The sequence below is a fragment of the Polypterus senegalus genome, chromosome 9, assembly GCF_016835505.1.
Source record: "Polypterus senegalus isolate Bchr_013 chromosome 9, ASM1683550v1, whole genome shotgun sequence".
In the NCBI taxonomy this organism is placed as follows: Eukaryota; Metazoa; Chordata; class Cladistia; order Polypteriformes; family Polypteridae; genus Polypterus; species Polypterus senegalus.
In genome coordinates, this window is record NC_053162.1 from 133,323,915 (window position 1) to 133,346,157 (window position 22,243).

At 39.0% G+C, this 22,243-nt stretch overlaps 1 protein-coding gene across 3 annotated transcripts in view; it reads left to right on the forward strand.

Moving 5' to 3' along the window:
• Positions 1 to 22,243, forward strand: part of LOC120535824 (beta,beta-carotene 9',10'-oxygenase-like) — a 78,691-nt gene that overhangs the window by 24,817 nt on the left and 31,631 nt on the right. Inside the window, exons 1-6 of one of the 3 annotated variants that reach the window (XM_039763922.1) lie at positions 4,160 to 4,221; positions 6,130 to 6,334; positions 11,313 to 11,524; positions 14,745 to 14,860; positions 16,807 to 16,909; positions 21,293 to 21,421. In XM_039763922.1, coding sequence (XP_039619856.1) covers positions 4,203 to 4,221; positions 6,130 to 6,334; positions 11,313 to 11,524; positions 14,745 to 14,860; positions 16,807 to 16,909; positions 21,293 to 21,421 — 784 coding nt within the window. In that variant the 5' untranslated portion in view covers positions 4,160 to 4,202. Of the gene's footprint in view, positions 1 to 4,159; positions 4,222 to 4,670; positions 4,750 to 6,129; positions 6,335 to 11,312; positions 11,525 to 14,744; positions 14,861 to 16,806; positions 16,910 to 21,292; positions 21,422 to 22,243 lie in introns of those variants that run through there. The other 2 variants (XM_039763920.1, XM_039763921.1) reach the window with 2 other exon arrangements.

Below are 22,243 nucleotides of genomic sequence, written 5' to 3' on the forward strand. Positions count from 1 at the left end.
TAGCATTTACTCCCCCGGGTGGAATTGAAGAGTTGCATAGTGTGGGGGAGGAACGATCTCCTCAGTCTGTCAGTGGAGCAGGATGGTGACAGAAGTCTGTCACTGAAGCTACTCCTCTGTCTGAAGATGACACTGTTCAGTGGATGCAGTGGATTCTTCATGATTGACAGGAGTTTGCTTAGTGCCTGTCGCTCTGCCACAGATGTTAAACTGTCCAACTTTAATCCTACAATAGAGCCTGCCTTCTTAACAAGTAATAAACTTATTTTCCTATAAAATGATAAAACAACAACAACAATAATAATAATAATAATAATATGATAAAACAATGAAAAATGCACAGTATGAAAGTATAAGTACATACAGTACATGTATTTTTTTTTTTTTTGTATCAGTATACTGCTGCTGGATTATGTGAATTTCCCTTTAGGATTAATAAAGTATCTATCTATCTATCTATCTATCTATCTATCTATCTATCTATCTATCTATCTATCTGTCTATCTATCTGTCTATCTATCTATCTACATATATAGTGCAGATAGTGCAAATGGTTCATAATGTGGCTCAGGTTGTGCAAATACTACAACTGCAGTACAAGTTTACAGTGAGGTAATTGTATTTATAACTTGATGGATTGATTTAGTGTATTTATAGCTCTTGGGAATGAAACAGTTTCTGAACCGTGAGTTTTATGCAGGAAAGGCTCTGAACTGTTTGCTAAATGGGAGAAGTTCAAATAGACTATGTGCATGGCTGAGGCAGCAAGTGGTGCACTGAAAGTAACAATGCTGAAGCAGCTGTGGTATTTGGAATAATCTGCCCATTTCATAGACCATTATATTGTTACAGGATGATTACAATCAGATGCCTTAAATTTATAAATGATATGCAGTTATTTTCAGTGTATTTGTTAAAGTCGCGTCAAATATGTGAATCTAAAAAGTAAAGGGAAACCACGCAGGAACAGCAGCACTGTTTTCAAAACCAAGCCAAAATAATTTGCGTATGCAGTGGATTGAGCTGGCATGAGAATGTGTGTGGCTTTACGCCAAGTTTAGTTTTTATACATTATAATGTGAGTGTGGAAATGGGCGTATGCAATATTTTTGTGAGTACACACCATTTACACATGAGGCCCCAGGTGAGTGTTCTTTTTAGTAAAGTGTGACAATGTTGAGATGTTAAATTGTTTTAAAAAGCAACAACAACCAGTACAGTGATGTGTTGAAATTTACAACTTCATAAACTATGTGTGCAGTAAAACTGTAAACAGCAGAGCCAACCAATGTGCCACCATGTACCCAATTATTAAATTCTTTTGTTATTGTGCTTTTTGATATTATGCAAATTGCCCATTCACTCCAAATGTAATTTTGACAAAGAAATATGTCAGGTTTCCTATCTTGACAAAATTTTTAAATTTTCTGATAAAATTTGTACTTTTATAAGACTGAAGTATTTCACTAATTGTTAAACTAAAAATAAACAAATCTTAAGTTTACATTCAACTTCTGATTGCAGCACTGGGAATACTAGCTGAAATTCCTCTTATTTCAAGTAATTCATAAATCATCTAAATTTGTTATCTGGTTGTGGCCTTTATTGTAATTTTATTTTTGGTCCATTTGTGGCTGTAGCTGCCCTTTCCAGTTTCAAAAATCGAGCAGATACTGAGTTGGCAAGGTAGGATCCAGAATGAGTCAAACACATAAAAAAAGAAATTTCTCAATCCAATAAAGTTTGTTTTAAAAAGTTTAGTGAAAATTTAAAAAGAAACAAATCACTAGAATTCAGAAAAAAGTTATTACACATGCAAAATAAAAGGCAAAAAGGTTTCTTCTCTGTTTTATTCCAATCTTAGCTTTCTTGTGTTAAAGTTCAATTAATTTCTATATTTATAGGTTGTCTTGATGGCAAACTTACATAGGCTTCATTTAGTTACATTCAGTACATTCTGTATGTATGGTTTAAAGCTGTTTGCCTTCTATGCAATAGAATATGCCATAAACTGAACTAGTCTGTAGCTAGAAGCTGATTTCTGTTCCTCTCTGTTGGACGTATTTAACATTTGCCTTGCACCATCTATTGAAATGAATTTTGTAATGCATTTAGTAATAAAACCGTGGTGGGCTGGCGCCCTACCCAGGGTTTGTTTCCTGCCTTGCTCCCTGTGTTGGCTGGGATTGGCTCTAGCAGACCCCTGTGGCCCTGTAGTTAGGATATAGCAGGTTGGATAATGGATGGATGGATGTAGTAATAAAAGGCCAACAGATGGATCACAAACATTACCACTACTTTTACAAATCCCATGCCAAATGGCAAATTACAGAGACATAGCGACTGGATGGAGATGCAGATACACAGACACTTTTATTAAGGTGGATCATTCATGGTCTTTTTATAGTTTTCTTTTGGCAATTCCACTTTATTGTTGAAAAAATATGAGTTAGCATTTAGTGGATTACTAGGTGGTATGATATTGTTAGTACGGTTCAGTAAAGAGGGGGTTGTATTTACTTCACTAAATACCTACTGGGTGGTTACTGAGGCTTTTATCATTTGAGAAATTACAATTAGTCACAAACCTTCCACAACTATTAATAGTATATTAATCAATGCCATTTTCACATCACTTGAACTGAAATCTTCTGAGCCCTCATAAGCCTACTTGTGTTCTCTTTTTACCTATGTGATATTGAAAGGTGCTGTCAAAAGGCAGGGGTTTAATGTAGTCTGCTAACATAAGTAACTGCATTTCTGTTATCACTGTTATTTTTAAATATGACTCCTTGTTTGAAAATTTTTTAATAAACGAACATGTGATAACTGACACTTTCATGAAGTAACCAACAAAAACACAAAATGCTTTTATGTTAGTCTCACAGGTATAATTTCACAATGCACCTGAATGTTACTCCAAATGTACATTTTCTACACCCCATTCCACATTCCCAAAAATACAGCAGGTGTTTAGGTAAAACAAGCCTAAACATCCTTATATGAACGGAGTGGATAAAGATGAAAATTAACATCAGTCCACTACATTGCCATAATTGTCTTCCACACAAAGACTTTCTGAAAATGCCAAAAACAATATTCGTTTGACTCCCACCAAGACACCACGTGATATGAATTAGGTCACCGCCGACGCTTTGTTCTAGTAGCTATACTGTACATTTGAACTTGAAATCACTTAAGTAAAAGCTAACATGCAGTTTCTGGTACAGTGTGTAACAATAAACGTGCCACTTTGCTACCCTGTATACATTTGTTGAGTAAGGCCAGGTTTATACTTCACGCGGGTTTCCATAGTGTGCTCCGGTTTCCTTCCAAAGACAATGGTTTGGGGATTTGGTGACGCTAAAATGACGCCAGTGTATGTGTGTGCTTCTGTTCACCTTGCGATGAGCTGATGATTGTTTGTCTTGCGCCCGGTGCTTGCTGGAATGGACGCATCCCTGAATTGATGTATGTAATCATTAAACATCCTTTTCAGAGATATTGTGGCAAAATGTCCTCGGAATTGAATGGGTGCTTCAGGCAATTCACAGCACAGCGGAGCCGAAACTGTTCTCACCGTGATGATATCTCGCACTGCCACCTTGTGGAATCTTCCAGATTTCCGTAAAGTACGCGAGCAAGTATAAGGAGTTGAGCACGCGTCGCGTCTCCTGAACTATACCCCCGGCCTATGACAAGTGCAGTAAGGTGATATTGAAAAGCACAATGTAAAGGCTGCACTGTAGTTCCATCAAGATCATAATTCCCCTTGTGATTAATAAAGTATCTATCTATCTATCTATCTATCTATCTATCTATCTATCTATCTATCTATCTAGTAGCAACAGAGGTAGCAGCGGTATTGTCACATGTACAGAGTACAAACTTGCAAGGTTAAAGTCACTTCTACGTAAAGCTGGAGATCAGGAATGTTTTCAGCAGCACGATATTAATGACAGTGCAAAGCGACCAGATCATACAACGAAGAGCTCTTTATGCGTCCTATGTATGCTCTGTACGAGAACAATTACCTGCACGCTGTACACAATCTTTATGTCGCACCTACTGCGGCCTTGAACTTCGCGCGTACTTTTTGATGCCCACCTCCTTCATTGCCAATGTCTTGCATGACGTAAAGCAACGCACTGGACTGTCGTACTCATGTTAACAGTGCGGGGAAGCGGAAGACAACTTTGAAAATGCTTAAAGCGGTGAAAAGTAGGTACCTTATTTTTTGGATAAAGTGTGTCTTATAACTAACGGCTGTAGCGTATCAGTCGTACTGCTTTTATGTAAACTGCAGACCGTTAAACTTAAAACCCAGAAATGACTTTCTTGCGATTAGAAAACTGTACCATAGGATAAGAATTGACGAATATCATTTAAAATACGTATACTTTAAAAGTACGCACGATTAGAAAACGGTACCATAGGATAAGAATTGACGAATATCATTTAAAATACGTATACTTTAAAAGTACGCACGATGGTGCGTTGCTGTTTCAATGTAGAATCTAGTTGCAGATTAAACGTCACCGTGGCTTTGCGCGCTCACTAAAATAAAAAAAAAACTGCGTATTAAAATTGTGCACGCGTATGGCGCTTGCGCCCTTGTCCCGCGCGTGCACTGGCACCACTGCAGTCATTCAGAGCGCGTTACAGAACCTCAGATACGGTCCGCGATGGGCTGCAGAGCGGAGTGTAGTTGCGAGGCAACCGCAGAAGACCGAGCAAGTGGGCTACAAAGTACTTCATGGTTTTTTTTGTTTGTTTGGTTTTTCTTTCTTAACAGGTTTCAATGTTATCATGGGGTGTCAAATATACTAAATACAATGTTACATTTAGCTAGATATTTTAACATTTGCAGTACATATATATTGATATGGTTACGACGTCAGTGTTATCGTGTAAGTAAGGATATAAGGGACTGAACTAATCGAAACAATTTAATTTTTAAAAACATAGCAGTTAAGTTAACTGTCGAATCTGAATTTGCTCATACTTTGTGTGAGTAAATTCTGCCAGACAGGTGTTGTTTTGTCGGACAACGGCTCATGAACTCTGCTGATGATGCTGGGATACGCTTGGGCACCCAGCATTCCTGCAGTTCAAGGAAGAAGGCTTAGAAAATATATGTAGTGAAAATTGTGCTTTAAATATAAATTATTTTTCACTAAACTATTTTATACATTATATCACGGGATTTTTTTATCTCAAACCGCAATAGAGGTAGGTAGGTAGATAGGTAGATAGGTAGCTAGGTTAGCTAGATAGACATTATTTAAGTTACATATTTTATTGTTGTGATTGGCTTAATGCAGACAAACTTGATACATTACTGACTCCTGGAGTATTAGATGCTTCACTGTCAAGGTAACATATATAATTCTTGGCCATATCCCTGCTTTGAAGTACTTTGATGTATGTAGTGCCAACTCTGACCTTTGACTAAACTACAGTTAGGATTATAATTTTCTAATCAGAATTGAATATCTCAGATATTTAAAGTGTTTGTACAAGCCAATTAAAGTTTTTTTTTCTGTTCTTGTTTATAAACTATACAGAGGGGGGGGCACATAAGTGAAGTTGAGTTAATATGGATTGTCATGCCTGCTTTATAATAGTGTATTCTATCTTCAGTATTTCATATTCCTGTTTGTGGATATACATACTATATGGAACACTAACATTACAGAGACTGAGAGACACATTTATTTTGTCATTAATTGAACCGTATCTGGGGATATTACCATTCTGAGATAGACACAGGTAATCTCTTGATGTTTTACATACATTTGAATGTCACTGTTATATTAATATTTTAGCTGTTTTTTTGTAACTTTAATAATATTTTGAACATGTTACACAATGTGTATTTGATATTTTTATGTATAAGTACATCATAACATTACTCTTCCCATAAATACTTGAATATCATTGGACAGGGACTGTTTTTGACCATTATAGGTTTTAAACCTAAGGACCACAAATTTAACTGTGAAGAGAAAATGCAGCATTAAACAGTGTTCTCTTACTTCTCCAGTACTGCAGAACTGTACAGTATATTAGAAGTAAGAGATTTCAAGGATATTCTAATATGTCATTTTTACCTTCCCTCCACTTTAGTTTTAAAATATCTTTTGCCTAGTTCAAGGAATGAACTGCGGTGCTACAGTAACATACAGGGTCTGGAATGTGTTGCCCAGCTCGTGTCAACAGTGGAGGAAACGCCTGAACCTATAGCACTGAAGGTCAATGGTCAGATCCCAAGCTGGGTAAATGGGAGCTTTCTAAGGAATGGTCCAGGCAGATTTGAGTTTGGAAATGACAGGTAAGACTTGAAGGATATAACAAAATGATTGAATGCATGTGTTTGAATTACTGAATTGTATTTCTGAGCTACTCTCATGTAAATGGCATAGTGCTAAAGCTCCCTTTTAAAATTACAGTATTTTACATTATTTTGGGTGAATACCAACTGGCTATTGAATTAAATTTCATTTTAGAAAATTTTGAGTAGTAAAAGCCCATAATGATGAAATTAATCTGGCAATGGCACATAGGCTTGAATGCTCAGCTCCGCTGTTTTAGAACACAAGACCTTGTGAATTATTTATGAGCTGAGGTATATACAGTACTTCGTATTTACAAAACAGATAAATTCAAACATAATCTGCATAGGTCCTTGATTCTGCCTAGCGTGTGTAATGCCCATTCATACGTACTGGTAACATTTTAAACTACTACTGTCCATCCATCCATCCATCCATCCTCTTCCGCTTATCCAAGGTCGGGTCCCGGGGGTAGCAGCTTAAGTAGAGAAGCCCAGACTTCCCTCTCCCGCCACTTCTTCCAGCTCTTCCGGAGAATCCCAAAGGCGTTCCCAGGCCAGCCGGGAGACATAGTCCCTCCAGCGTGTCCTGGGTCTTCCCCGGGGCCTCCTCCCGGTTGGACGTGCCCGGAACACCTCACCAGGGAGGCGTCCAGGAGGCATCCTGATCAGATGCCCGAGCCACCTCATCTGACTCCTCTCGATGCGGAGGAGCAGCGGCTCTACTCTGAGCCCCTCCCGGATGACTGAGCTCCTCACCCTATCCTTAAGGGAAAGCCCAGACACCCTGCGAAGGAAACTCATTTCAGCCGATTGTATTCGCGATCTCGTTCTTTCGGTCACTACCCATAGCTCATGACCATAGGTGAGGGTAGGAACGTAGATCGACTGGTAAATTGAGAGCTTTGCCTTACGGCTCAGCTCTTTTTTCATCACAACAGACTGATCCAGAGCCCGCATCACTGCGGATGCCGCACTGATCCGCCTGTCAATCTCACGATCCATTCTTCCCTCACTCGTGAACAAGACCCCGAGATACTTAAACTCCTCCACTTGGGCAGGATCTCCCCCCCAACCCTGAGAGGGCACTCCACCCTTTTCCGACTGAGGACCATGGTCTCGGATTTGGAGGTGCTGATTCTCATCCCAGCCGCTTCACACTCAGCTGCGAACCGCTCCAGAGAGAGCTGAAGATCACGGCCTGATGAAGCAAACAGGACAACATCATCTGCAAAAAGCAGTGACCCAATCCTGAGTCCACCAAACTGGACCCCTTCAACACCCTGGCTGCGCCTAGAAATTCTGTCCATAAAAGTTATGAACAGAATCGGTGACAAAGGGCAGCCCTGGCGGAGTCCAACTCTCACTGGAAACGGGCTCGACTTACTGCCGGCAATGCGGACCAAGCTCTGACACTGGTTGTACAGGGACCGAACAGCTCTTATCAGGGATTCCCTGAGGGACACGGTCGAACGCCTTTTCCAAGTCCACAAAGCACATGTAGACTGGTTGGGCAAACTCCCATGCACCCTCCAGGATCCTGCTAAGGGTGTAGAGCTGGTCCACTGTTCCGCGACCAGGACGAAAACCACACTGTTCCTCCTGAATCCGAGGTTCACTATCCGACGGACCCTCCTCTCCAGAACCCCCGAATAGACTTTTCCAGGGAGGCTGAGGAGTGTGATCCCTCTATAGTTGGAACACACCCTCCGGTCTGCCAATCCAGAGGCACTGTCCCCGATGCCCATGCGATGTTGCAGAGACGTGTCAACCAAGACAGTCCTACAACATCCAGAGCCTTGAGGAACTCCGGCGATCTCATCCCCCCGGGGCCCTGCCACCAAGGAGTTTTTTGACCACCTCGGTGACTTCAGTCCCAGAGATGGGAGAGCCCACCTCAGAGTCCCCAGGCTCTGCTTCCTCATTGGAAGGCATGTTAGTGGGATTGAGGAGGTCTTCGAAGTACTCCCCCCACCGACCCACAACGTCCGAAGTGAGGTCAGCAGCACACCATCCCCACCATATACGGTGTTGACACTGCACTGCTTCCCCTTCCTGAGACGCCGGACGGTGGACCAGAATCTCCTCGAAGCCGTCCGAAAGTCATTCTCCATGGCCTCTCCAAACTCCTCCCATGCCCGAAGTTTTGCCTCAGCAACAACCGAGGCCGCATTCCGCTTGGCCTGCCGGTACCTATCAGCTGCCTCCAGAGACCCACAGGACAAAAAAGTCCTATAGGACTCCTTCTTCAGCTTGACGGCATCCCTCACCCCGGTGTCCACCAACGGGTTGGGGATTGCCGCGCGACAGGCACTGACCACCTTACGGCCACAGCTCCGGTCAGCAGCCTCAACAATAGAGGCACGGAACATGGCCCATTCGGACTCAATGTCCCCCACCTCCCTCGGGACGTGGTCGAAGTTCTGCCGAGGTGGGAGTTGAAGCTACTTCTGACAGGGGACTCTGCCAGCCGTTCCCAGCAGACCCTCACAACACGCTTGGGCCTACCAGGTCTGACCGGCATCTTCCCCCACCATCGAAGCCAACTCACCACCAGGTGGTGATCAGTTGACAGCTCCGCCCCTCTCTTCACCCGAGTGTCCAAGACATATGGCCACAAGTCCGACGACACAACCACAAAGTCGATCATCGAACTGAGGCCTAGGGTGTCCTGGTGCCAAGTGCACATATGAACACCCTTATGCTTGGCGAGCACAGAAGTCCAATAACAAAACACCGCTCGGGTTCAGATCGGGGGGGCCATTCCTCCCAATCACGCCCTTCCAGGTCTCACTGTCATTGCCCACGTGAGCATTGAAGTCTCCCAGCAAAACGAGGTAATCCCCAGAAGGTATGCCCTCTAGCACCCCTCCAGAGACTCCAAAAAGGGTGGATACTCCAAACTGCTGTTCGGCACATACGCACAAACAACAGTCAGGACCCTTCCCCACCCGGCGGAGGGAGGCCACCCTCTCGCCCACCGGGTAAACCCCAATGCACAGGCTCCAAGTCGGGGGCTATAAGTATGCCCACACCTGCTCGGCGCCTCTCACCGGGGGCAACTCCAGAGTGGTAGAGAGTCCAGCCCCTCTCAAGGACATTGGTTCCAGAATCCAAGCTGTGTGTCGAGGTGAGTCCGACTATATCTAGCCGGAACCTCTCAACCTCGCGCACTAGCTCAGGCTCCTTCCCCTTCAGAGAGGTGACATTCCACGTCCCAAGAGCCAGTTTCTGTAGCCGAGGATCAGACCGCCAAGGTCCCCGCCTCCGGCCACCACCCAACTCACACTGCACCCAACCTCCTTGGCCCCTCCCATAGGTGGTGAGCCCATGGGAAGGAGGACCCACGCTACCTCTTTGGGCTGTGCCCGGCCGAGCCCCATGGGTGCAGGCCCGGCCACCAGGCACTTGCCATCGAGCCCCACCCCAGGCCTGGCTCCAAGGGGCCCGTGACCAGCGTCCGGCAAGGGAAAACGTCGTCCACAGTTTTTATTCTTCATTGGAGGTTTGGAACCGTTCTTTGTCTCATCCCTCACCTAGGACCAGTTTGCCTTGGTGGTTCTACCGGGGCATAAAGCCCCGGACAACATAGCTCCTAGGATCATTGGGACACGAAAACCCCTCCACCACGATAAGGTGACGGCTCAAGGAGGAGTAAACTACTACTGTCAGTGATGAAATTGAAATGACAATAGCATTTGTCAAATGACATTATTACTTTTCTATGTTGCATTAAAGATGGAGAAATTATGATAGAAATATGAGTAAGTGTATTGTTGCATCAAAAAAAGCAAAATGGAATAGAAGTATTTGGTTTGATATTGGGAAATCTTAAAATAAAATAGCAAATAATATCTGTCAAAAGATTTTATAGGACATGTATTATGTGTGAATTGATTGTTAGGTGTGGTAGAGAGTCCAACAAACCTTCATGTAATTAACACAGGAATAGTCTAAAAAAGTTAACAAGTCAGGTTAGGGAGCGTGCACTGGCACAGCGTTTTGCTGCACCCACCACACAATGAAACTGCTTGGGATCCCGGTTGGCAACCCCCCCAGGTAGACACATTGTGCAGTTCCACCCCAATCAGAGACTCCACTGACTCTGCAAAGATCACAGCATCATTGGCAAAATTAAGATCAGTGAATCTTTCTTCACCAACAGATGCCCCACAGCCGCTGGACCCCACGACCCTGCCTAACACCCAGTCCATGCTAAAAATGAACAGAGAAAGAGCAAGAACACACCCCTGACGAACCCCAGAATCAATTGAGAAAAATCCAGAGGTTCTGCCTCCACTCTGCACCGAAGTTAACTATTAAGAAAATATTCCCCAATCCTAAATTTAAAAATCCTTCAAAACTATAGTCAAAGCCAGAAAATCTTAAATAGTCAAAGCCCACAAACAAGGGAGGTAGCACAAAACAGAACCTAAGAACACAGATGTGAAGTAGGTAATGTCACAGTAAAAGCTTATATGGGTATCTCCAATTCAGGTAACTCAGCCTCTGAATGATTCATATGATAAAGACAATGGTAAAAAACTAGGGAAAAAAGAAGATAAGTCAAAATCAAGTGTTAGAAAAACACAAAAACAAAGGAGAAATGTTCTAAATGATTAAAATGGGGCTGAATCCTAACACAAATTAAGAAAAGTTTTTTTTAAATTTTACTTTATTTTAAAATTTGGATGGCAGCTTTAAAGGTGCCACACAGTATTATAGTTACCAGATACTAAATAGCAGCACCATATGAGAAATAAGACAAAACGTATTAATCATCAGATAACAATTGAACTGTACAAATATTTTTAAAAAACAATAGTAACTTAGTGAATTCCCAACAACAAGATTTTTAATAGGATTAAAAAAGTATTACCCCATGTACAGTGTATCCTAAAAAATTGCCATTTTCTGTCAATTGTAAGTAATCTATGTGCTCTCATGAATAAAACTCAGTGTTATCTTTATTTCATAGGTATAATCACTGGTTTGATGGAATGGCATTGCTGCACAAGTTTCAAATTCAGGATGGCAGTGTAACTTATATGAGCAAATTTTTACAGAGTGATGCTTACAAATTAAACAGTCAACACAACCGAATTGTACTTTCAGAATTTGGTACTCTGGCCATACCTGATCCCTGCAAGAATATTTTTCAGCGTTTTCTTTCCCGATTTGCACCACTTGGTAAGTTACTGGAAATGATCTGCAAACTTTCATTAAAAACAAAGAGTGAAGTAGTTAGCTGACAAAATACAGAGAAACTATTGTTATGGATTCAAATGTGACATGAAATTTGCGTTTCATCATTGTCTATTCTATGCATTGTTATGAGACATGGTACTATACTACATTAGGTTATACTGTCTGTTTTAAGGTATGTTATTCAGATTTGCTAGTAATGTTTTGCTCTTTGGGATGCACACACAATGTGTTTTACTGTAGGGAAACACTGTAGGTGGTAATAGGTATAATTGGTGTTTTAGGGGTCTTCTATATATTAGAGGAAAACTTGCCAAAAGAATGGGTAAACCATCCTGCTTGGTATTTCTCTGTAACAGAACAAAATGCAAATAAATCAATAATGTGGATAGTACTGTTTAAAATTATTTTCAAATATTTGATTTTGCAAACATACTAGAAAAATAAAAGTTCAGAAATTTAAAAATCTTTTTAACAACATTTAAGGAAACTAAAGAAGCCACTAGAGATTGATTATGAAAGGACAACACTTATGCTCTCTCTCATTTCATTTGTTAATTGCCATTTTCTTGCCATTGTCACTGGAATATTGTCCAAGTAGTACTTCAGAGGGTGTAGTAACACAGTCTTTCTCAACTCTGCTTTAAGATAGACAGAGGGTTTTTAAGTAATCAACAGAAGTTAGGATACCTATACAAACTGTTTGCTTCAACTTGCAAGGCTTAATTTTCTTTAATTACTGCAGAACATCTGTAGTTTGTAACCTATTTAAAGTATGTAAACATTTTTCCTTTGATATTCTCTCCATTTAGTTATTGAAGTTAGTGATGTTATATACATCTACCGTATATAGGTTTATATAGTCAAACGAAGTATTTTAAAGCAGAAAACACAAAACAAAACAAAATGCACTCAAGAACTTCAAAGGTGACCTAATATGGAAGCTGTATGGAAATTTTTACTTGTTCAAAATAATGTTAAGCTTCTGGTGTCCACCTGAATGTATTCTTTTAGCACAAAGCACCAGCTAGACTGCTAGGTGGTCTAATAAATCAATTTTCCTGAATATGTTCATCTGTAGCAATTGAGTCAGATTTACAAAAAGCATAAAGTTTCCCTTTGACTAAAGGGGGTCCAGGGAAAAGGTCCATTGCATAATCACGGTTGTGGTGCGGGAGCAATTCTAGTAAAGCGTGCTTGCAAAAACTTGCTAAATATTGATATTGAGTGCGCAAGGATTCAGTTACATAGCAAGGTTTCAAGTGTGAGAAGATTGACTGTAAAGAAGTAGAAACACAGTTAAGACCCTAAGATTCAAGTTTATTAGTAACCCACTTAAAACGTGGGTTGTGATTATGTAACCAGGGTTAACCTAAAAAAAATCATTGGATAGGACTCTGGAAAACACCAAGGTTACATCTTTGTTGTGTAGGCAGGCAAATTGCATTTCAGACTGGAAGTATTCATTTCTAATACTTACTTTCCAATAGGATTCACATCTAGAGAAAGGACCCAGAGTTTAAATTCTAATAAGACTTTCTTTAATCCAAGAGACTCTAGTGGGTTTGCGCTAATAAAAAATTCAGTTTCTTCCGAATCATTCAAATCCTAAACTACCTGAATATTAATTTTATTTAAAAATCATTAAACTGTGTTTTGGCAGCAACAGGAGATCAGAGCAACAAAGAACGCGGTCAAAAGTAGAATTCAAGGGTCAGAAAAGCCAGAAAATCAATGTAAATACACAAAAAGTATTTTAGCCATGAAAATTCTTTAAGTAAACTATGACACCCGAAAGAAACCTTTTTAGGAAATGTCCAGAATCATGTACACCAGAAGGACCATGCTACAGCCCCACGTTCCTTTTGGATAAAAAGGTCATGATGTGCAACTTCCTGCTATGTACAAAATGGCCACCATTAATAAAACAATCATGGCAAAACAAAATGGTGGATGAAAAATTTTAACTAATGACAGATGTTGATTTCAAGTTAAAAAAATAAACAGAAATAATGTGTTTTAACATTTCAACAATGTTTTAAATTATTTAGTCCAGTTTACTCGCAATTAATTTAGCATAATTTCACCATCTGCTGGGAGATGTGTTTCAGTACACCACTTCCTACAATACGGAGATACCGCTGAACTCTACATTATTTGTTCACACATTTTTCAAACTTAGACACACTTGGAGAAAAAAGAGCATTGTTTATTTAACAAGAAATGCATCTATTTGATGAAACTCCAAACCCACCCCATCCAAGAAACAATTAGTTTAATAGTTGCTGCCTATATTTATTCATGCCTTACCCTTTAGCACAACTTGTTTTTTTTCAGCTTATCAGTTTCCTTCTCACATTACATAGATTATTTTAATTGACTACTCAAAGAGTTTAGTGTTACTATGAGTTCCCTGTGATGAGTTGGTGTTTCACTCCACATATAGTTTTTGCCATACACCTGATGCTTCCAAGATAGTCTACAACTTGTGCACACTAGACGTTGCTGTTACCCTTTTAAACCCAACAGACAGACAATCAGGACACAGGGTAAAAGCGCTGAGAAGTATTTTTATTTCTTCTCTTCTCAAAAACAGTGCCTTAAGCACCACAGCCACAATAAATAGGCAAACACAATCAACACAATTCTCTCTCTGTCTTTTCTCCTCCACACCTCCCAGCAAGTTTTGTACACCTCCACCCGACCCTGGCTCACTTGCTGGATCTTCAGCAGTCCTTTATATAGTTCTTGACCCGGGTCAGACGGAGAATTAAAGTTCTTTAATCAGCCTGGAAGTACTTCGGGGCTTCTGTCCTTATGACTTCCTAGTACTTCTGGGCTATAAGGGTAGCATGACTCCCCCGGTCCTTCCAGGGCACCTCCTGACGGCACCCATAGAACCCAACAGGGCTGAGATAGCGAACTCCAAGTCCCAGGATCCCCTGTGGGAATCCGGGGCACCGCTATACTCCAGGGGAGCTACCATCTAGCGTCTTGGGGGAGGCAGTATCCAAAAGTAGATGCCTTTCCCCATCCTTACATTCTCGGAGCGTCCTGGCCGGGTTGAGCTGCCAGCCGTCCCTTACAAACTATATGGACATTTTCCACTGTTTGTAAACCTCCTATTTTTTAATATTTTCATTACAGCTATACCAGTTTCTCCAGTTCAAGTAACTTAAAAAGTGTTTGTTATTTATCTTTTCAGAACCCACAGATAATTGCAGTGTGCATTATGTTATATATAAGGGAGACTATTATGTCAGCACAGAAACTAACTTCATGCATAAATTGGATCCAAAGAGCCTGGACGCAGAAGTAAAGGTAGGCAAATGTAGGCACAATGCAGCTTTTATCAGTTAAGGAAAGATACACTTGATTGTGCACATCAGTTTTCTGAAGAAAAGAGCTAAGCTTGTATTTCAGGGAGTGTATTTTATCTAGCGTTCACAAAAGGATGAAAGACTGAATCTTAAATTTGCAATATATTTTGTGTAATATTTATAGCTTATTGTTTTATTGACAGTTTGGTCCTGGAAACATTTTGTATGTGCTTGTATATAATGGCTGCTCCTGGTTCTGTGGTGCTTAAAAGGCAAAAGATCCCTTTTGTATACCTGCATTCTAACACTTTATTTCAGATTCAAGACAGGATTTGGAAAAGATTGGAAAACTTAAATTCATAACAAAACAGCAAAGTTAGCAGTCGTTCCTCACATCAGAGTACTTCCTCAGGAGCCATGCTTTAATAAAATTCAATGACACCATCCTCGAGAATCAGTCTCAGAGATCCACTGCAGATGTTTTCACAACTTAAAACAGGGAAGCCTTGCAAGATGACTCCTCCTCCTGAGCACAATAAAACGTGGTGATACAAAATATGAAGGACTTCCCCTTTCATTTTTTATTTATTGTGAGAAGATGGATGTCAAAAATTCTTGATACTCTGCCAGGTTTTTTAAATCATAACTTTTAACAGAGTTAAGCTTTCTAGAACTGGTCCTACATAAAGATGTGAACCCCAGGGACAAGTCAGCATTAATCACTGCTGTTTTTGCAGATACTGTGTTATCAATAATGTTTGATTATCTTGAGGAGCAATTTGCTCTTGATGAGATATTACAGGTGAGACAGGGAATGTTTTGGTCTGAATTTTGTTCACAATATACCAATTTATGCACATGCTTACACGTACAATGTAGCAATGTAAGTAACTTTGTAATGGCACCATTTCACTTCCTAAATATAGGCCAAGTACAAAACTTGTGTCTTTGTTTTAAGCAAAGCAAACAGAAATTGAAAAAACAAAAGAAGAAAATGAACTTAAATGAAGATAAAAGTGAAACCTATAATCATTCTGGACTTCCTTGCCCAGGCCTTGAAACCCTGTCCATCCTGTGGAATGGTTTGCTAACCTTGCAATTTCTAAATTACCAAGAACTTGCTCCTTTCAACTCCCATTTACATCTTTCATTCTATTTATCTCATTCTTAGCAGTGAGACATTTCCCACCATCCCCAGCTAACTATAAATCTAAAGAACATATAGCTTGAGGATGATTACACCCCCATTTTTCAATATATGAAGTCTCATCGCTGAGAAGTCACAGTATCTTTAAGTACTTCCCCTAGACTACTGCAGCTCTGATGGAACCAGATGTGTTAGGCAACTTTTGGACAAAACAGCTTCTCCTCTTCCACTCTGAAATGATGTGCTGCTGTTTTACAGAAGGAAAGCCTTCTATCAGTTCCTCCTTTTTAAATGGCAAAGTGCTCCTAATTCTTTTATTTGGACCCATTTCCTGCAGATTACATACAAGCAGACCTCTTTGGCTCCACTTTCTCACTGACTACTTAAAAGGTCCTTCTTTTCTAATAACTGTTAACTCATCCAACCCCTACCTGCTGTTGTAATATTACCTTTTTAATCCTGGGTTGCAGTTGTTTTCTTCCTTCCTGCTAGCCCATGCCTTTCAACATTCCAAGGTTCCCAATACATACTCAAGATTTATCACCCCATGGTAGTGTGTTTATCATAGTGTTTTGTGGTCTAGATGGACCATTTGCTGATGTCCAAACCTTGACTGGGCAGTCTATTTTAACATCAATATTTTTAGGTTTAGTTAAAGTGCCTTTGCAAGGTGCTCAGCATAAAAGCCAATTTTCTATACAGTGGTTTATTTTTAACAATACATAGATCATCACAAATGATATATAGTAGACAATTTTTTTTGACATCCAAAGCATTTTGACAAATATTGTGCCTTGAAGGTAGACTGGAGCAAATTTGTTGCAGTAAATGGAGCCACTGCACACCCTCACTATGATGCTAATGGAATGGCCTACAACATGGGCAACTCGTATGGAAGACAAGGTGAGTTATGCTCTTCTGCTGATTGAAAATGTAACTGGACGCAGCAATCTGGGGATAAGATGGTCAGCTGGCCATAGAGGGAGGAAACTGCATGGTTTAATTTTATCTTCAAAGCTAAACTGTTGTGAATGTCTCTCTACTTTATTTGATGGAGACACACAATTTTATTGAAAAGTCATTTTAATCAAAATCATCTCAGGGTCTGTCATTTTATAGATCCTAATATTTGTTGTGACCAGAATAAAAAATAGGGCTTATCTTGGGAATGACAGCTTAAAATTGACTAGGAGATAAAGTGTTCAGTAAAAGGACTGGTCAATAATGGATATAGGGGTGAAATCAGAAGGACAAAGATTGTAACTGCTATGGTACAACCAGAGTTGCTGCCCTACCTCAAATGTATTATTTATTTAATATTTTTATTGTTATTTAAATATAAGTCTCCTTATTTTGTTAGTAATTCTGCTTTTGGCATTGTCTTTATTTAAACATGATGAGTTTCTTTGTATTTTGTATTAATTTTGTTATTTTGCATTATATTAAGAACATACATAATGTTTTTTTTTTCTGTACTACCTCCTATTTTGGAGCCTAAAAAGGTTGGACCACCTATTTAGGCAGCTGGGGTACTGGCACAGCTGTCCAGATCTGTGAGATTCTTCCACACATAATGTTGTGAGACCTCAAAAAAAAGCTAAGAAACAGGCCAGAACCCAATCTGATCTGCCCAGCAGAGACAACCTTAACTTAATCCTGGCTGCAAGGCACCTGCCGACAGGCTTAAAATTAGGATCTGACAAAACAACTAGTAAAGTCCACAAGATATGACAAAAAAGACCCACAAGAGAACGGTAGCCATCAACCCTGAATTATGCACACACAGGCAGGCAAAAATCTTTATAAATAAAATTAATTTTATTTTCAAAGATATTCCTGGCAAACAAGAACTCGGAAAAGCACTAAAGGTACACATGGACTTGCCCAAAATAGGCAATACAGTAGCAAAACCTCTTCCAAAATACAATCCAAAAGAATGGTCAAAAACAGAGAAAGAAGGTCATAATCCAGGAAATAAAAATAGGTAATAGCAGAACATATTGAGAACTCACCAACACCAAGCTTTTATCAATGTTTCCCATTAAACTGTTTGTTTCCAAAACCTTTATAGGGCTAGGTGTAGTTCTTAGATGGAGATGGACAAGTGGGCCCCGCCTCTTGGGGGACAACCCACAAAACAATAATGACATAATAGAACATTTATAGTACTTCCACATAGAAACATAGTTACACAAAACTGAAATATTATGACCACAAAATAAATACAGAAACTAGTGTAAAGATATTTAAAGCACTTATTAGATTATTAGATTAAATAGAAAAAACATAAAAAGAAGCATATGCAGAACATACAGAACAAGAACTGGTTGATGCATAACCGCAACAGTACTTAACCTGAAGTTGAAAAAGGCTTCGCAGTTTCAACATTGTGTCTTTGTGTTTGATTCCTCATTATGATTTTTGGTTCTTTTGACATATGATTTACTGGAATTGCCCCCTGTTTTGTATTTAAGGTATGTTTGTTTCTGCCTTTGTGTTCCTTGTTATATTTTATTGTTTTGAGTAAATCTTAAAATTTAAGGAACCTGCTTTGTTTTGTGTTAGAAGAAAAGCTTCACTTTTCCCCCTTTCTCCATTTTTGTAGCATCTTGAACTTTAGTTATTTAAATGCCTGAGCCCCTATTTTAGCCTGTGGAGATCAGAAAGCCTGTCTTTTGAGTTTGTGGCTAGGCTCCCTTGGGAGAGGCCAATCCAGGGCCCAGACATGAAAATAAGGCAGGTCTAGCCTCTTTTGTGAGGGTTTAGAGGTTTTCCCACTATTTTGTTCTTTGCAGAGTCAGGATTATTAAACCTGTAGTTACAATGCCATAAATGTATTCCACAAATCGAAATTAAAGATGTTAGAACCAAAACTCAAAAAATGTGAGCAATGTAAAATCTTTCTATTATAAAAAGAAATCCTGGAATGCAAAAGCAAGGCTAGGCTACGATAAGTGATCTTCTCTCAGAAAACATTTGAAAGACCCGTGAGACAAAAGGACCGTATACACGAGGCTTGGTGCCAAGAGATGGTGCCAGGGCTGTCTCGCGGGGACGTGGAACATGAGATTCTTGCAAGACACGCCCTACTTTCAACAGATATCATACAGGAGCACATGCATCAAAAAACAGTCAGTCGTGTAAAAACACGTAGTGCACACACATTCTGTGCTCTCAACACATATAAAGCGTATAAGGGCAATACGGAGAATAGACACCCAAAAGATCGTTGGAGAGAAAAAAGGCAGATAGATTATGAAACCAGTAAAATTCTAAAGTATTGTAGTGTCCCAGTTAGGTTGCGGCCGTTTTGGTTTTAAGAGACTGTTAGGTCCGATTGACGGAGGGCAGAGTACAGCACGGAAGACTGATAGCGGGGTATTGATTGATGCGGTAAGGCGGGGGGTGCGAGACGTGGGGGATGAGTTGTGTTTGGGGTTACGAAGTCAGCGATTGTTCAAGTAAAACTTTTGTGACACTTTATCATGTCAGTCACTACAATATCAAAAACAAAAGGTGATTAACCATCAGAACTAGGTGTAATTGAAAAAAGAGCAGGACAAATCGAGGTCAGAAATAAAAGGCAGAGTAGAGTTTTTTCGCATTCGCATCATTCTTATGCACAAAACGTGGATTTACACAATAATAGACTATACGCTATTAGAATCTGTGGTCCCGCAACAGTTAAAGCAACAATAAGTTGAATTTCAAAGAATACACAATTTAGTCAAGTGTATATTAATGATCACAGAGAAGTGATGCAAATTTTAACAGGCAAAAAGAAAGGCAATGTATATATTCCGTGAATAACATTACACACCAAAGGAGATCGTGATATGTCATTCATATTAAAATGTTTACAGTTTACCATGAGAATAGCTTTTGCTATGACTATCAATAAATCACAGGGACAAACATTAGAAAAAGTCAGATTATTTATTAGGGAAACAAACAATAGTCACTCACGGGCAGTTATACTGTACATTTATTGTCACAATGTGTCTCCAAAAAATATTGTTTTTAATGAAGCTTTAAAGTAAAAGTGCAAATACTGAAGTTGAAACAATTCCAAAGAAAAAAAAAATTTAAATTGTATATCTGATTAACCAAACACAGGGGTTGGCGAGGGAAGCGAGCAGCGGGTGAAGCCCCCTAGTATTTGTAAATGATTTCAATAGTAATAAATAATTTATGGTATGCCATAACCATGACATCACAATGCAAAATTACTTTAGCCAACACAAAAACACTTAAGAGAAAAATGATGCCATAATGATGTCAAGAAAGAAATTAAAATAATTAATAACAAAGTCAAAAACTAAATAATATAAAATCACATATCACAAACAACAAAATACAATCAAATTGATATTTTGACACTCTGGAACATTCTAGAGTTTCCTAATAATTTAATTTGAAAAGTAATGAAATAGTCTTAAATAGTTTTATTATTATTGTAGATACCATTATTTAAATGTAACAGGTTGAATTATTCTTTAAAACTCAGAGAAACCCCAAGGCATTGATTGAGTATAGAAGTATTTTGTGGAGTATGACTTTTAAAATCTTCCAACTACAGTATGTCATTGTTGATAGCAAGATAACTTCTAATTTTGACTGAGAATATACAATAATAACAAAAGGATGTTTAAATTAAATTAATAAGTACAATTGATTCTCTGTTACTGTTTAATATTATGGTTTCAAAAGAGGTACTGTAATATCCCTTTATTGAGATGTTTAAAGTTCATACTTAATGCCCAGTTGGTTTCCAATTTGTGATTTACAGAAACAAGTAAAACCATCAGACCCTCAACTGCATTTTTTACTAAGAAGATGGATATCAGGTTTTCTGCTTAGAATTACATAATTAAGTAGAAATGCATTATTTCTTAAAAACAAATGATATATAGAGAGCATGTTATGGTGCTTTTATGTGAATAGGTCAATTTTGTATTTTTAAATGATGCAAATGTGTTTTAAAAGGCACCCCAGTGGAAACTGTATACTGGCTACAAATGCTTTTTGCACTTTCTGTGTAACTTCTGAGATGTCACTGCAAAGTCATAATGGACTAAAGGTAGCAAAATTTGAACAGCAGGTTGATGGATTGGTTAGCACTGCTGATTCACAGATCCAGCATTAAAGCTTTCCTGGTAGCTTGTGTTAAAATGTTGAGTTGTCTGTAAACATTTTTAAAACACAAGCTTTTAATGAATAAAAATGTGTTGCAGAATATTCTGCCTTTGTATTTTTCTATATGTAAAGCAATTTTAATCATTGTAGGAACTACTTACAACATTATTTGTGTGCCACCTCAGAAGGAGAATGCAAACCACACGCTAGAAGGATCTCGAATTGTATGTTCTATTCCATCTAAAGAAAACATGAAGCCATCTTATTACCACAGCTTTGGTAAAGCCTTCTACAATTTATTTTGGGGGGGGGGTCTGAGGTTTATTGTACACATTGTTTTTGGTGATGATTGCTTTATGATGATACAGAGTAGACATTTTTTGCATATTGTGTAAGATGTAACGTGTTACATACTTTATAAATTCTTTCTCTTTTTTATCTCTTATCATACTGACTTCAATGATGTAAACAGATTAAGGAGATCTAATCTTACAAATAACACTGAAAGATTGTACTTTGTAATTACTTAATAGTCAACAGAATAGTGATTTTCTGGGTTGAAAATGTTATTTGTTGCAGATGTGTCTAGGAGAGTTTACACAGCAATTTCAAAGTAACTCAGAATTAGTCAACCAGCAGTATAATGCATTATCTAATGTTATGATTGGCATCTTTATTTAATTTGATTTCATTTTCGGTATCATTTTTGTTTAATGATTGTGTTGTTGGATTGTATAGAAAAAAACCTTACTTACGACTTACTTCGTCAGTGTTTTTCTGGGCTTTTGAATGTCAGCTTTGCTATTTAAAACTATGATTCATGGGTGGTTTTTGATATGCAACCAAATACATATTTTACTGATCAAGCTTGGGTAGTTTTCATTATTAGATTTCAAACCTGTTATAATGAGCTAATTTCTTTTTTTTCCTTCACTATGAGAAATGTCTTGCCTTAAGCAATATTCAAAACTTTGAATTTTAATAACATCTTATCACAACAGCATTTTGTTAATGAGTTGGGTGTCATTATTTTTTAAGGGATGTGTTACACTGTTGCCATGGCAGTTTTTCTCAGATTTACTTATGACATGTGACATAATC